Below are 13432 nucleotides of genomic sequence, written 5' to 3'. Positions count from 1 at the left end.
ATTGTAGGAAAAACTGAATACAGATTATATATGCAATTATGGATTAGTTTCTTATGTAGGTAAATGATTATATAGAAGTATTAGGGATGAAGTTTTGATAGTTTGTTGTTGTTGTTGTTTTGGTCTGGAGATTTAACCCAGAAACACTTTACCACTGAGATACATTCCCAGGGCCCCCAACCCCATACTTTTCTCTTTTTACTTTGAGACAGGGTCTAACTAAGTTGCTTAGGGCCTCCCTAAATTGCTGAAGCTGACCTTGAACTTGCAATGCTCCTGTCTCAGACTCCAGAGTCACTGGGATTGCAAGCATGCATCACCACGCCTGGCCTGACAGCTATTTTAATTTCCTTTCACAAATGATTTGAGAAAGCTAGCAAGTACAGCAAAATGTTAATAACTGGTGAATTTAGGAGAAGAGGATACTGCATATTTTGACTTCTCTCTGGGCTTGAAATTTATCAAAATAAAAAGTTGGGAGAAAATAAAACTGATCAGTTCATTTTATTAGGTCAGATATAACAAACACACACTCAAAAGTAATAAATTATGATTACATACCAGATTGCTAAATTAGAAAAACATATTCTATAATGTAGAATACCCCATTAGCAAAGCATTTCCTGAGTCAAGATAATATTTAATATAATGAAGACAACTTATGTTTGTAGTATCTCCTTTTTCTTTCCTCCCAGTTCTAACTTTTATCTTCCTTCCTTTTGCCCTTGCTGCCTTCAATTACTTTCATTATTTAAGTCCTTGAAGGAAAAAGGATGATAGGCATATAGAAAGTTTCTCTTTTCTCCTTTAGTTAACATTTCTTTTTTCCCTTCCTTCCTTTCTCCCTCTTTTGCTGTATCACATTTTTTTTAATACCAAAGTTTAATAAGCACAATTGTTTCATCTCTCCTTCCAGAAAACTAGGTGAATACAAGTTCAAACTGTTTCATTTACTGAATTCAGTTCATTAATACAAATTCCACCTAAAACTATTTCCATTTATACTATCAGAATGACATAATGATAACATTTGAACTCTAGTTGGAGATGCACCTTAATGTTTGCTGCTTCTCACATTTCTCTGAAAAATTGATAATTCAAAAAATGGCAACTAAAGCCCCTCCATCTCAACTATCCACTGAAATAACTAAAGGAATAAAAAAGAATTTTAGTTCACAACAGAGGTATAACTAGATGGACAGTCCATGCATTTGCTCTCACCTTTGCTGTGTAGTGAAGAAGGATGTTACCAGGCAGGTCAGACATGTCAGACTCTTGACATTTCCAAGGGCTTAAACAATTAGGACCTGAAAATTATTTATACACATACATACGTATCATTAAATATTTATGGTCTCCTTGGTCTGTGTTATCAGAACAAAATTTAAATTTAAAGAGTTTTAAGTTATGCAAATAATACAGTAAAGCATACTAGCTAAAACATTCTTAAGGGGTTTTGTTGTTTTGGCTTTTTTGGTACTGGGGATTGCACCCAGGAGCACTTATCTCTTGCCCCTTTTTAATTTTTTTTTTTTTTTTTTTTTTTTTTTTTTTGCGGTGCTGGGGATGGAAACCCAGGGCTTTGTGCTTGCAAGGCAAGCACTCTACCGACTGAGCTGTCTCCCCAGCCTGCCCCTTTTAATTTTGAGACCGGGTCTCAATAAGTTGCTTAACGCCTCACTAAGTTGCTGAGGCTGGCTTTGAACTTGCAATCCTCCTGCCTCAGTCTCCCAAATTACTGGGATTACAAGTGTGTGCCACTGTGTCTGGCTTTACTTTAGTTTTCATATCACCTCCAATATATCCAAAACCTAGAAAAGTTAGGGAGTGGATCAACCTTCACTCCAGAAAGGAAATTGTATATAGCATTAAAAAAATATTGTCACATATAACAAAGTCCACCTATTAATTTATCAAATGTCCACAAATTCAAATGAATAAAAAGACAGTAAAACATTCAGTCAGTGTGAATAAACACCACAGAAATGGAATAGCTCATGAATAGGAAAAAAAAATTCCCAACTTCACTAAAACTCAAAGAACAGAGTTGGGTTTGTAGCTCAGTGGTGGAGTACTTGCCTAGCACATGTGAAGCACTGGGTTAAATCCTCAGCATCACATAAATATAAATAAAATAAAGGTATTGTGTCCATCTACAACTAAAAAAAATTTTTAAAAAAAGAACAAAATGTAAACTACAAAGCCATGACTACGCAAAATGATTTATTACTAGCTTTAATTTATTTGGATTATAGACCCATCTTTAAACATTCTAGTGAGTTTCAAAGGTTTACCATAAACTTTGAAAGTCTGGAGAGTCCTATTCATGTCAAAACTCCTATGCAATCTAAAAAGGATATTTTGACAAAAAAATAAGCCATTCTGCAAAGTTAATGCACATGACTCTTAGAGACATAACATCTGAACATCCTGCTAGAATACAATTTTGTAAGTAGTTATGATCCATTGATAATGAATGTATGTGCTTTAAATCATGGTCAAAAGAAAAGGCCAAAACAAAGAGTATAACCTTATTTTCAGGTATCTTAATACATAAATTGTAAAAATGACAAGTTTTAAAACAAAATTTATGATTTCTTGTGGAAATAGGCTTATATTTTGTTTGATCAATTCATTAAAATCTGAAGAAAGAACTGGCAGTGTATGGATGGACCTAAAATTCAATGTAAAGATATACTCTCCAATATGACTGTTTGGAAATAGAGCCTTAAGGAAAAAAGTTAAAGTCATAATAGTGAATCCCTAATCTGATATGGCCCCTCACAAGAAAAGGAAGAGACACCAGAGGTCTCTTATTCTGTCCCTGTGCAAAGAAAGGGAAGACCATGTGAGAACACTGCAATTGGCAGCCACCCACAACTTGGAAGAGAAGCCTCACTAGAAAACAATCTTGATGCACCTTGCTCTTTGACTTCCATTTTCTAGAACTGTGAGAAATATATTCCTCCTGTTAAAACCACCCAGTCTGTGGTATTCTGCAATGGCAATTCTAGGAGATTAATTCAGGTAGTGTTATGGATGATATTTGAAATATTTTCCAAAGGCTTATTTTATTCATGCTTACAAAAAAAGGTATGATATGTGGGGGACTTTTTTCATTGAAAACAAATATACTCTTCAAATCAAACAATTTCTTTAGAAAAACTCTAAATTTAATTAAACAGTATAATGTACAAGCTTACCTGCTAAATACAATGCCTTCACCTGAGGAGGCTGTAGTGCTTCATAAAAGATAATAACAGACCCTAGTTGACCCTCTAGGGATGTGGGACATCCCCATTCACTGTCTTGGGTTCCAGCTGATATCAATTTGGTAACTAATTTTGATTTTTCAGTTGCTCCTCCCCAGGAGGCTGATGATAAAATTCCACCAAATGACGCCCGGTGAGGGGTAATGGGAGAAGAAAATGGTGGGTCTGGGATTTGAGACGGTGGAGGAGTGGTGGTTCTTTGTCCAGCTGAACCAATACAACAGGAAGTAAAAGGCTAAGAAACAAACAAAATATTACACCATTTTAAATAAATATCAAATTTCATGTTTAAAGTTAAACAGTGAGGGGCTAGGGATATACCTCAGTGGTAGAGTCCTTGCCTAGTATTTGCAAGGCCCTGGGCTTAATCCCCAATGATGGAGAAAAAATTAAAAATAAATAAAAATAAACAGCACACAAAACTAAGCAAATAAGTAGACTGAAAGTTAAAGTGAAAAGTTGTTTTTTTTTTTTTTACTGGATCATGATGTATGTACATGTATATACATAAGAAAACATTACCAAAGATCCCCTTGGCCAATAGAATTCAGATGTATTATTTTTATGACTCATTGTACATACTTGTGTTTTTTAAATATTTTAATGAGTGTTTATTATTATTTTTAAAAATTTTTAAACAGCTTTACTGTTATCTAAAATAGAGAAAACTACTTTGCCCCTTAAAATTTACAAGGAGAGAATTGCATGTCAGTATAATGCTCATTACAGGCTATCCTGAAATGGTCATCAAGAACAAGAAGAAATTACTCAACTCCTAGAAGGATTTAAGAAATAATCTACTCCATTCCATTGCCTTCAAAAACCTTTCTCAAAATTATCCAAAAATTCTCAAAAAACTTTTATATAAGTGGTCACTGAAAACCACCTCAGTAAAATTCTATCTTACCATAACATGCAAGATTTAAGTTTCTTCATTGTTATTTCAAACTTAATGTAAATGGAAGAGTTCATTGTAATACTCTTGTATGTCATAAGAGAGTTTTATTAAATTATCTAATCATTTCTTTGGCTTTCCTATTTTAAGTCTTTTTTTTCCCCTAAGTCTTTGATTACATTTGTTTCTTCCTTGAGTTGTTTTTCTTTTCTACACACAGTCTGACATCATCTAATGATAGATTGACAAATATTAATTTATTACATCTTATTATATAGACTAGGACCCCATATTTAGAATATACAAGATTTTAGGACCCCCTATTTAGAATAAACAAAATCTTCTACATTAACTGAAATATTTAAGAGTTCTCAATAAATTGGGCCTGAAAAGAATGGGTTAGATATACTTACTTCATTCATGGAAGGAAATCTGAGAGGGGCAGAAACTTTCTGTTGTCCATTGTCATAGATATAAACAAGACTCTGACCAAAGGGCCTTTTTCCAGGCATGTGAACAATAGTTATGTTGTGCTGGTGAAGTAAAACATACATTTAAAAGGCTAAAATTACAGTCTTTGGAATGACAAATGTTTTCAAAGTATTACTCTATAACTTGTTTGTGAGAACAGAACATTAAGATTAAACACAGTTAAGCACTGATTAAAATGACGTTCTTAAAGTGAGAACCATTTTTTTGTAGTACTACAAAACCATTAAACCTTTTCCAGAAAACTCTCAAAAATTATTAACATAGTGTCTTTTCTTCATTTTCCAAGGCTTTGAGTATTTTTTCAGAATCAATCTTTCTAATAAAGACAAATTTTATATTTTTAGAATAGCAATAGAAATGCATTGTTTTTCATGATTTCTCATCTCATTCTGAATTAAAATTCAAAATTAAATTTGCTTTTAGAAGACAAAGAAATCAAAACATTTTAATTTTTAGCAGAAATTAATACTATCAACAGTATTAACTTTCTGATAGACAAAACTCCAAAATGAATAGAACCTTAAAGTGAAAATTAACTAATTCAAAAAGCAGATGAGGGCTGGGGTTGTGGCTCAGTGGTACAGCACTTGCCTCATGTGTGAGGCACTGGGTTTGATTCTCAGCACCACATATAAATAAATGAATAAAATATAGGTCCATCAACAACTAAAAAAAAAAAATTTTTTTAAAGATGAAAAAAACTCCTTTTGAACATGCACCAAATCTTTTAAGATTAAATACGATGTTAAATACATCGATGTTTAAATATGAGTTAGATACGATGCCCCAAAGCCTTACCCAGAGGGAATCACAGAAACTGTGGTCAGGAAGCATAACTGTTGCATATTCTCTTTTGGTGCACACTGCCACAACCAACATACCTGAATGGGTAATAAAAGCTTCAAAACCCATGCCACCTCCTGTAAAAAAGCTAACATAAATATATATTATCAGAACTCCTGAAGGCAGCTGATCTGTTTCATCATCACTGAAGCCCACAAAATCATCATGAACATCTTTATCAGCACTGCTGTAGCTTAAATTCTACTGCCACACATCGGTCCAACCTTGTTTCAGAGACATTTTAAAAATCTTTTTTTTGTGGTATAAGAGTTAACAAATTATACAAGGCAGCATTATAACTAGAATTTCATTAGCAAACTATGGCAAAACTAAAAATTTTCACTTCTTCAACATTTTTCCAAATAAAATTCAGAAAGCACACATAAAGGTCTTAAAAATCACAAGTATTAAAAATTATTAGGTATTGCAGTCTGGATAGACATGCACATAGATTTTAAGGTCTTTCATATAAAAAGCGTATAATACCTTCAATGGGACACAAAGATTATTATTGAAGTTTATTATTCCCTTCTACATTTTTACAGTATTGTAAGAAGAAAACATGTTTCCAAACTAGCCTCAGAACTTAAGTAGCAAAATATTTGAGATATATAATTATTATTATAAAAATACATAACAAAGCACTTATAATTAAACTGTATGCAGCTAACAGACAAAAAAAGCTTCAGATAAATTGTTGTACATTAAAATATTTATAGAGGCTTTTTCCTATTTAAGAATTGTAGCATATATACTGCTATTTATTTATATTCCAAAATTGTACCATTACCTGTATAATTGTTTTCTTTTTCCTCCTTTGTTAGCAACACCAAGAGTCGACTGATCCTGATCTAAACAAAACCAAGCACTGAAAGAAAAGGCAGATCCTGGCCATTTCTGTATGGGAGGAACAGAAATTCCTGTCATACTATGAGACAAATTAAAATACTGTAGTGCACTCTCTAGACTAAGTTTTCGGGCCATTGTCAGTATTGCTCGAGTCACAGGAGTGGTGTAAGGGTGAATAAACTCAGATTGATCCACTCTCAGCAATCTTAGTAAGCAACGGATTTCTTCTGAGCTCACTGACTGACTCCCCAAGGAACCATAGATAGCAATCAAGTTCTCAGCACAAGTTCGATGAAGAGAAGAATGGGAATCAAGAGTTTCAATGATTCTAATTCCCATGTTTGCATTGACACATGTAGTTCGACTCTGCCTGTTAATGCAACATATTTTTTTCAACCAATCAGAGATGAAGATTTGTAGGTCATGGGATTCAAGCTCTGGAAGCCACTGGATAAGAAGCAAGAGAGGCTGGACATTACTAATGCCCAAAATTCCAACTGAAGTATGATCACCCTCTACAGCCTGAAAAAGCAACATAACAGATAAAAAGTTAGTTACCATTTTTTAAATGGAGATAAATTAGCTTCTTTCAAAAAAGGTTAAAAACTTACCATGTTCATAAGTTCTTTAAGTAGTTCCAGTGGGGGCTGACCCAGAGATTTTAGTACTTCAAACATATGTGTATAACCAATTCTTTCTTTAAATATTTCCTAAAGGGGAAAACAATACAGGAAAGCACATTTTAAATGCCTAGATTTGTTGAAATATTAAAAATATTGAATACAGATTTAAGCTAATGAACAATATTAAATAAAAAATTATAAATTCAATATTCTCTCATATTGCATGTGTTCATCTTTACATAGAATCTATACATCTTCTGGAATAACAAAGTTATAATAATCTATCAAAATGCAAAACAAAGTAAGCATAAATGTGTTTTAGAATTTTTTTATTATTTGCAGATTAGGGCAAATGACACTTAACTTTTTAAGTTGATTTTTTATTAATAGAGTATTAAGTGAAATTGAAACAAAAATAGAGGAAAAAATGAGAAGACTTGGGAAGAGAAGCCAGATAATGGTCTCAAAGAACCAAAGAGTTCTGGCAATTTTAAGTAATGGCCAGGAAAAAAAAAAAAAAAAAAAAAAAAAACCTGAATACAAAGAGTTTTTTCTCTGCTAAATAGTTTCAATGGTCTAAATTATCTGGAGTATTAATTCATTTTAGGAAGTTCTAAATTACATATATTTGTAAAACAGTAGGCACCTAATGTCATGCAGTAAAATATAAAGACAACCAACAAAACTAGAAAATACCAAATCAGTTCATTAAATTAGGTAGATGTACTTACATTCACTATAAAATCAAAAGATTTAAACAGAACCAGTAAAACTGGTTGTTTTTAGAAAGGGGAACTAATTGCACTGCAGGTCAAGGACAAGAGGAAAACATAACCTTTGGTTTTTAAACCATGCAAAGTATTACATAGTCAATAACTTCCTTACAGAAACTATTATTAAGTGGAGATTAAAATCAGAAGTCAGACTGTAAAATCCAAAAAGCTTATTCAATAGGAACCTAATCATGAGATACAGCAACATCCAAGGCAAAAGTTAGTTTTCTAAGACAAACCATCTAAGGAATACAACGTAAGGAAACAGGGAACAGGGAGTAATTAGTTCATTTCTGGTACCAGAAAAGTGAGGCATGAAGGATGTCAGAGGTAGGAGATAGGAAGGTAAAGTGGTAATAATGTCACTAACATCTACTGAGCACTTACCGTGTGCCTTGGACTTTAAAAAAATTTTTTTTTTTTTTTTTACTTCTAGATGGACACGATATCTTTATTTTATTTATTTATTTTTACGTGGTGCTGAGGATTCAACCCAGTGCCTCATGCATGCTAGGCAAGTGCTCTACCACTGAGACACAACTCCAGCCTCTGTTCAGCACTTTATATGGATGATCTTACTAAACATTATGACTACTCAATGAGATAGTTATCAGCGTATAAGTAACTGACAGCATAATTGAACAGAAGGACAGTCAGAGGTAGTGAATGAGAAAGGACAGAAAACCCTGTGGGTTAGTGACTATAATCAAAGAAGCAGAATCCCCATGCCTACACAATTTGGAAAAATAAATCCCAAAGTCACAGAGCAGATTACAAGATCAATGTGAAAAATATTTATGTTATGGATAGTCATAAACTGATTAAATAGAGAAAGAGGTTTTCCTTATTAACGCAGGAAAACTATAATATAAAATTTACTTCCTCAAATTAACAATAGACTCACTTAAAATGATCATTTCAACACCAGTGCAATTCTCCCATTCTTTGAAAAACACTGGAAATCTCCATTAGTTTACAATTCAGTCATCAATGTCTCTCTCTCTCTCTCTTTTTTTTTTAAGTTGTAGATGAACACAATGTCTTTATTTTACTTATTTTTCTTTTCTTTTTTTTTTTTTTAAATGAAGTGCTAAGGATCGAACCCAGGACCTCACATATGCTAGGCAAGCACCTGGCCACACATATGCTAGGCAAGCACCACTTGGCCACAACCCCAGCCCCATCGATGTCTTTTAAAATCCTGCAGTGTCCATAGGGCTTTGCTTGTCATTAAAATTATCAATAAATTATTCTTACACTAAGATGAGGTATTTTGTGAACTGCTTTATTTCAGGTATTAAGTCACATGTATTATAAACTTTTACATATTACTTTGGGGTTTACATAGTGAAAGTTGGCATATCTAAGCCATTTCAAAGCTTGGGGAAATATGTTTTACCTTAGCAGCTGGAGATTTGTTCATTATTGCTGTCAAAGCCTGGATGGTTGACACTGCCAAACAATCCAACCGTCCCTGAAACGCCTGCTGAAGGAAACCAAGAAATCAATAGAAGTCAAGATTTTTATTCACTTAGGAAACCTCTGTTCTGAAAACCTGAAAAAATACTTAACATGCATTATATTCCTCCTCCTATGAAATGAATTTGTGAAACACTGTAACCTGCAAGAAAAGTTACCTACTTAACACAAGTCATATGTCAAGAAGAATAAGGCAAAATTCACTCATTACATTAAATGTTTTGAGGGGGGAAAAAACCCCACCCCACCAAGCTCAATGCATGCTTTTAAAAAGAATGGACAATCTCAAGAGGAAGGGAGGGAGGTCTATAACTGGAAATTCTATTGTGTTTTAATTTCCCTGCAAAGATATACTTGAACTTTTTAGACTTAAATTCCACTAGCATGTATAATGAGATAGCTAAAATGTTTACTTAGTTTCCACACTCTATATTAAAATTGATCATCATACACCAACTAATCATCATCCTCACAATAAGTGATGTTTTATAAAAATGCAAATTTTGAGACAGCTTTGAAGAGAGAAATATGTATCTACAGTCACTGTCATGTTTTTGAAAAGACAACCTTTAGTGCTAAAAATTTTAAGAATTACAAACTAGCTCCATTTTGTTTATGCTTCATTATAATCCAGACATGTTAAATTTCAAGGCACTACCTGTATAGCAAAAAAACATAAACTACCACATATTCAAAAACTGAACATGACTACTACTCATAGGATTAGCTTGAAAAGCATAAAATGTTTATATGCCAATATATACGACTTCCATAAAAGCACAGAATAAGAACTAGAAAGATGTAAAAATAAATAGTCCTGAAAATCTGCTCTGGAGAATATATGATTGCAATCTGAAGTCAATCAATTCACAAATAGATTTTCCTCTCCATCCCCCAGCAAACAAATTCAAATGCAAAGGGGACTGATTAGATCTTTGTAGTGTTAAACTAAGCTCTATCACCTTTAGGTAGGGTATTTAATCTAAAATTCTGATTTTTGTTGATGCTGTTTATTAAATAATATTATTTAGAATAAACATGTATGTAATAAATATTACAGTACTTATTAAACATCCTGCATATAATGGAATTTCATACAGATAAGATCTATGCTAGATTTTATTCAAGAGTAAGCCAAAAAGACCTCATTATATCCACCATTTGGAACTGTAACAAACTTCTACAAGACTATTATAATTATTTTATTAATCTGTATAAGTAGGCTTAAATGGGACTAAACATGTATAGAGAAATCTAAAAAATTACTCTGTAAATTGGTATTTCACATTGAGAAAATAATAGACTAAAACATAGTTTATTTTTATACCACAACTCTGTTAACTAGAACATTAATATAATGTTAATAAAAGATGTAGTTCTCTTACATTTTGGAAAAGAAAATTAACAAAGCAAACTTTATTGGTAGTTTTTTCCAAATTAATTTACCTAACACACAAGAAGCAACACAAATTATGTAATTTTGCTTTATTATCTTCATAGGAGTTGAATTTTTAGAATAGAAAAAGTTGAGTTTATGCAAATTTAACATTCAGAGTTCAGCATCTTCTTCCCTTCCTCCAAGATTCAGGTTGTCCATTGAATTATAATCATTATTTGTCAATAAGAAGCAAAGAATCAAAATATTAACAATGACCATACATATTCACAAACAAAGTCCTGAAATCCCGATTAAACAATAGTGCTTAGAAAAGGAAGCCCCCAAAATATGAAGTCACCATCAGGTAGACAGCACTGATACTGGGATCCCATTCCTGTACTTTATATCTCCTCAAACTGAAGAGAACACACATGCACATATGGCATTTTACTCATTGTTTCTATTAATCACCAAGATAGATATCCTTTATAAGAAAGTAATTCTTATTTTAACATTTAAATAATTTTCAAAAATAATTGATGAATATTAGAATTAGATAAAGTTTATGTATTTTTAAGAAACAAGAAGAAAAGTACAGGAAAGTTATTCCCATTGACTGATTTTGGACTTCAGCTGAAACAAGATGCAGGCTTTGTAGATACCTGGTCCTCATTCATTTCTGTCAGTAATTTGTTGGCAAGGTCTTTCTCGTTCTTGTCTGCCACCTTATTATTAGCATTTAAAAACAGCTGTTAAAAACAGAGACAAGAATAACGGAGATAGAAAATTAAATTGTTACCTATAAGCAGAATTAAACCTAAATGGATTCCCATGTTTCTTGAAAACCAATCCAAGAATCCACTTGTGAAGTATATCACTTCCAGAAATTGCAGATTATTTGCTTCTTGGGTAACAAACTAATATTAGTTTATACATTATATGACTGATTATCATAGATACAATTCAACCCTTAGAACTCAAAGTTACGGGCTGGGGCTGGGGCTCAGTGGTAGAGCACTTGACTAGTATGTATGAGGCACTGGATTCGATCCTCCACACTCCATAAAAATAAATAAATAAAGGTATTGTGTCCATATACAACTAAAAAAATTTAAAAAAAAAGAACTCAAAAGTTACTAGGATAAGAAATAACAATAATTAAAATTAGTTAATACTCCTAACTTCTTACAGAAACAGCAAGAAAATGTCTCAGAGGAAGAGGAAAGCTGCTACTGAGATAGACTCCATATATTACAGTAAATAATAATGCACTTAATAAAAGTAAGTTTGTGAAATACTATTTAACTATTGAAAGAATTGTACCTGGAAATACTTCTCATAGTCTCAAAAGGCTAATGTATAACCCCATAAGTGAGGTCAGGGTACAGCATTTCCCAAATTTATCTCACCGCACATCATATCAGAATACTATAAAACAATATTCTTCAAAGTTGTAAAGAGTTGAACTTAACTTATATTAGTTTGTATCTGGAAAAGGAGATTGGGATTATCTATGGGACACATGGGGATTACCCTTTTCAGAATTTAAAAAAAAAAGGAATCAAGTATTTTAATTTTAGACTATTTGTTGTTTTGTTCTATGGCACTGGGATTGAACCCAGTGGCATTCTATCATTGAGCTATATCCCCTGTCATTCTTCATTTTTGTGTTTATTGATTAGGTGTTTATTAGTAATTAATTGATTGCCAGCACCATCATCCTCTGACAGAAATTCTTCCCCTTACCCACACAGGACGTGGAAAAACCCCTGTAAGGAAGAAAATTCTATTCTATAAAACTTGAGTTATGTGGTAGCCAAAAATAAAAATATCTGCTAACAGGGAATTGGTAAAAAGATTACAGTACATGTACTTAATATCACATCGTGTAGACATTAAAGTCATGGCACATGGAAACAGTAATATGTATTACATGAATCAAAAGCATGAGAATATATGTACAAAATGCTCAGATAAAACTTCAAAATGTAGTTGAACTTGGGGAATTCAAGATGGCAGAGTAAAGGAAGGCTACATTCCTAGTTGCTCTGTGGATTGGGATTCAAGCAGCAGGAGTACTGCTTCTCAGTGAGGTGAGTGAAAGAGGGAGTTCACTAAAATTCAATATTGAATGTGTTGTAGAGACTCAGAAATTTTGGTAAAATGAACAAAGAAGAAAGAGTGCAATGAACCTGAGCCAGCTGTGGAAGCAGCAGAAGAGCTGGTTCACCACAGAAGGAGAACACAGAGAAACAGATTTGGTATGGAGAAACGGGATCAGAAAAGAGGCCTGAACTTAGCTGATCCAGAGGCTGTACTATGCACTGGTGCTTGAAAAGTACTCTGTTTCCGAACAGGCCCAGGACAGCTGAAGATGGGAATCATCTTGAAGCAGTTGCACTACAGCTGCTGCTGCAGAGCCAGGACACTGCCATGCTGTCCTCAAGTGCCTGCTGTGGGGCCTAGGATGTATCTAGAGAATGGGAGCAAAACAGGCACAGAGAAGATTGTACCCAGGGGGATTCAAGTCAGAAAAGTGAAGGGAGCCCTATTCACTTCTTCTTCGAGTCTGGTGGCTTACAAGATCAACTGAAGTGGTTTGAGAATCTGAAGATGTAGGTGTAAATACACTCAAGGACTAGTCTTGGGACGTCAGAGTGTGTAGAGGACTGGCTCCCCTGCCTCAGGAGTGGAATTCTTGGGAGGCTCCTGAGATAGATTCCAGGCCCTATGGGTGCATTAATCAAATCTCTCCAGAAAGACACTACCCATCAAAGCCCCTGAGGCATTAGACCTAAATCCCACCCACCTGAACTCCCCTCCTAAAA

At 33.5% G+C, this 13432-nt stretch overlaps 1 protein-coding gene across 1 annotated transcript in view; it reads right to left on the bottom strand.

The window, feature by feature from the left end:
- Nbeal1 (neurobeachin like 1) overlaps positions 1-13432 on the bottom strand; it is a 190717-nt gene that overhangs the window by 93226 nt on the left and 84059 nt on the right. The window contains 7 exon segments of the mRNA XM_047546399.1: positions 1222-1307; positions 3204-3507; positions 4581-4700; positions 5458-5590; positions 6293-6873; positions 6963-7061; positions 9147-9230. Of these exon segments, the coding sequence (XP_047402355.1) occupies positions 1222-1307; positions 3204-3507; positions 4581-4700; positions 5458-5590; positions 6293-6873; positions 6963-7061; positions 9147-9230 (1407 nt within the window).

Source organism: Sciurus carolinensis, chromosome 3 (genome assembly GCF_902686445.1).
Source record: "Sciurus carolinensis chromosome 3, mSciCar1.2, whole genome shotgun sequence".
Taxonomy (NCBI): domain Eukaryota; kingdom Metazoa; phylum Chordata; class Mammalia; order Rodentia; family Sciuridae; genus Sciurus; species Sciurus carolinensis.
Note: the sequence above shows the minus strand (reverse complement) of the source record. Positions and strands in the feature narration are given on the sequence as shown.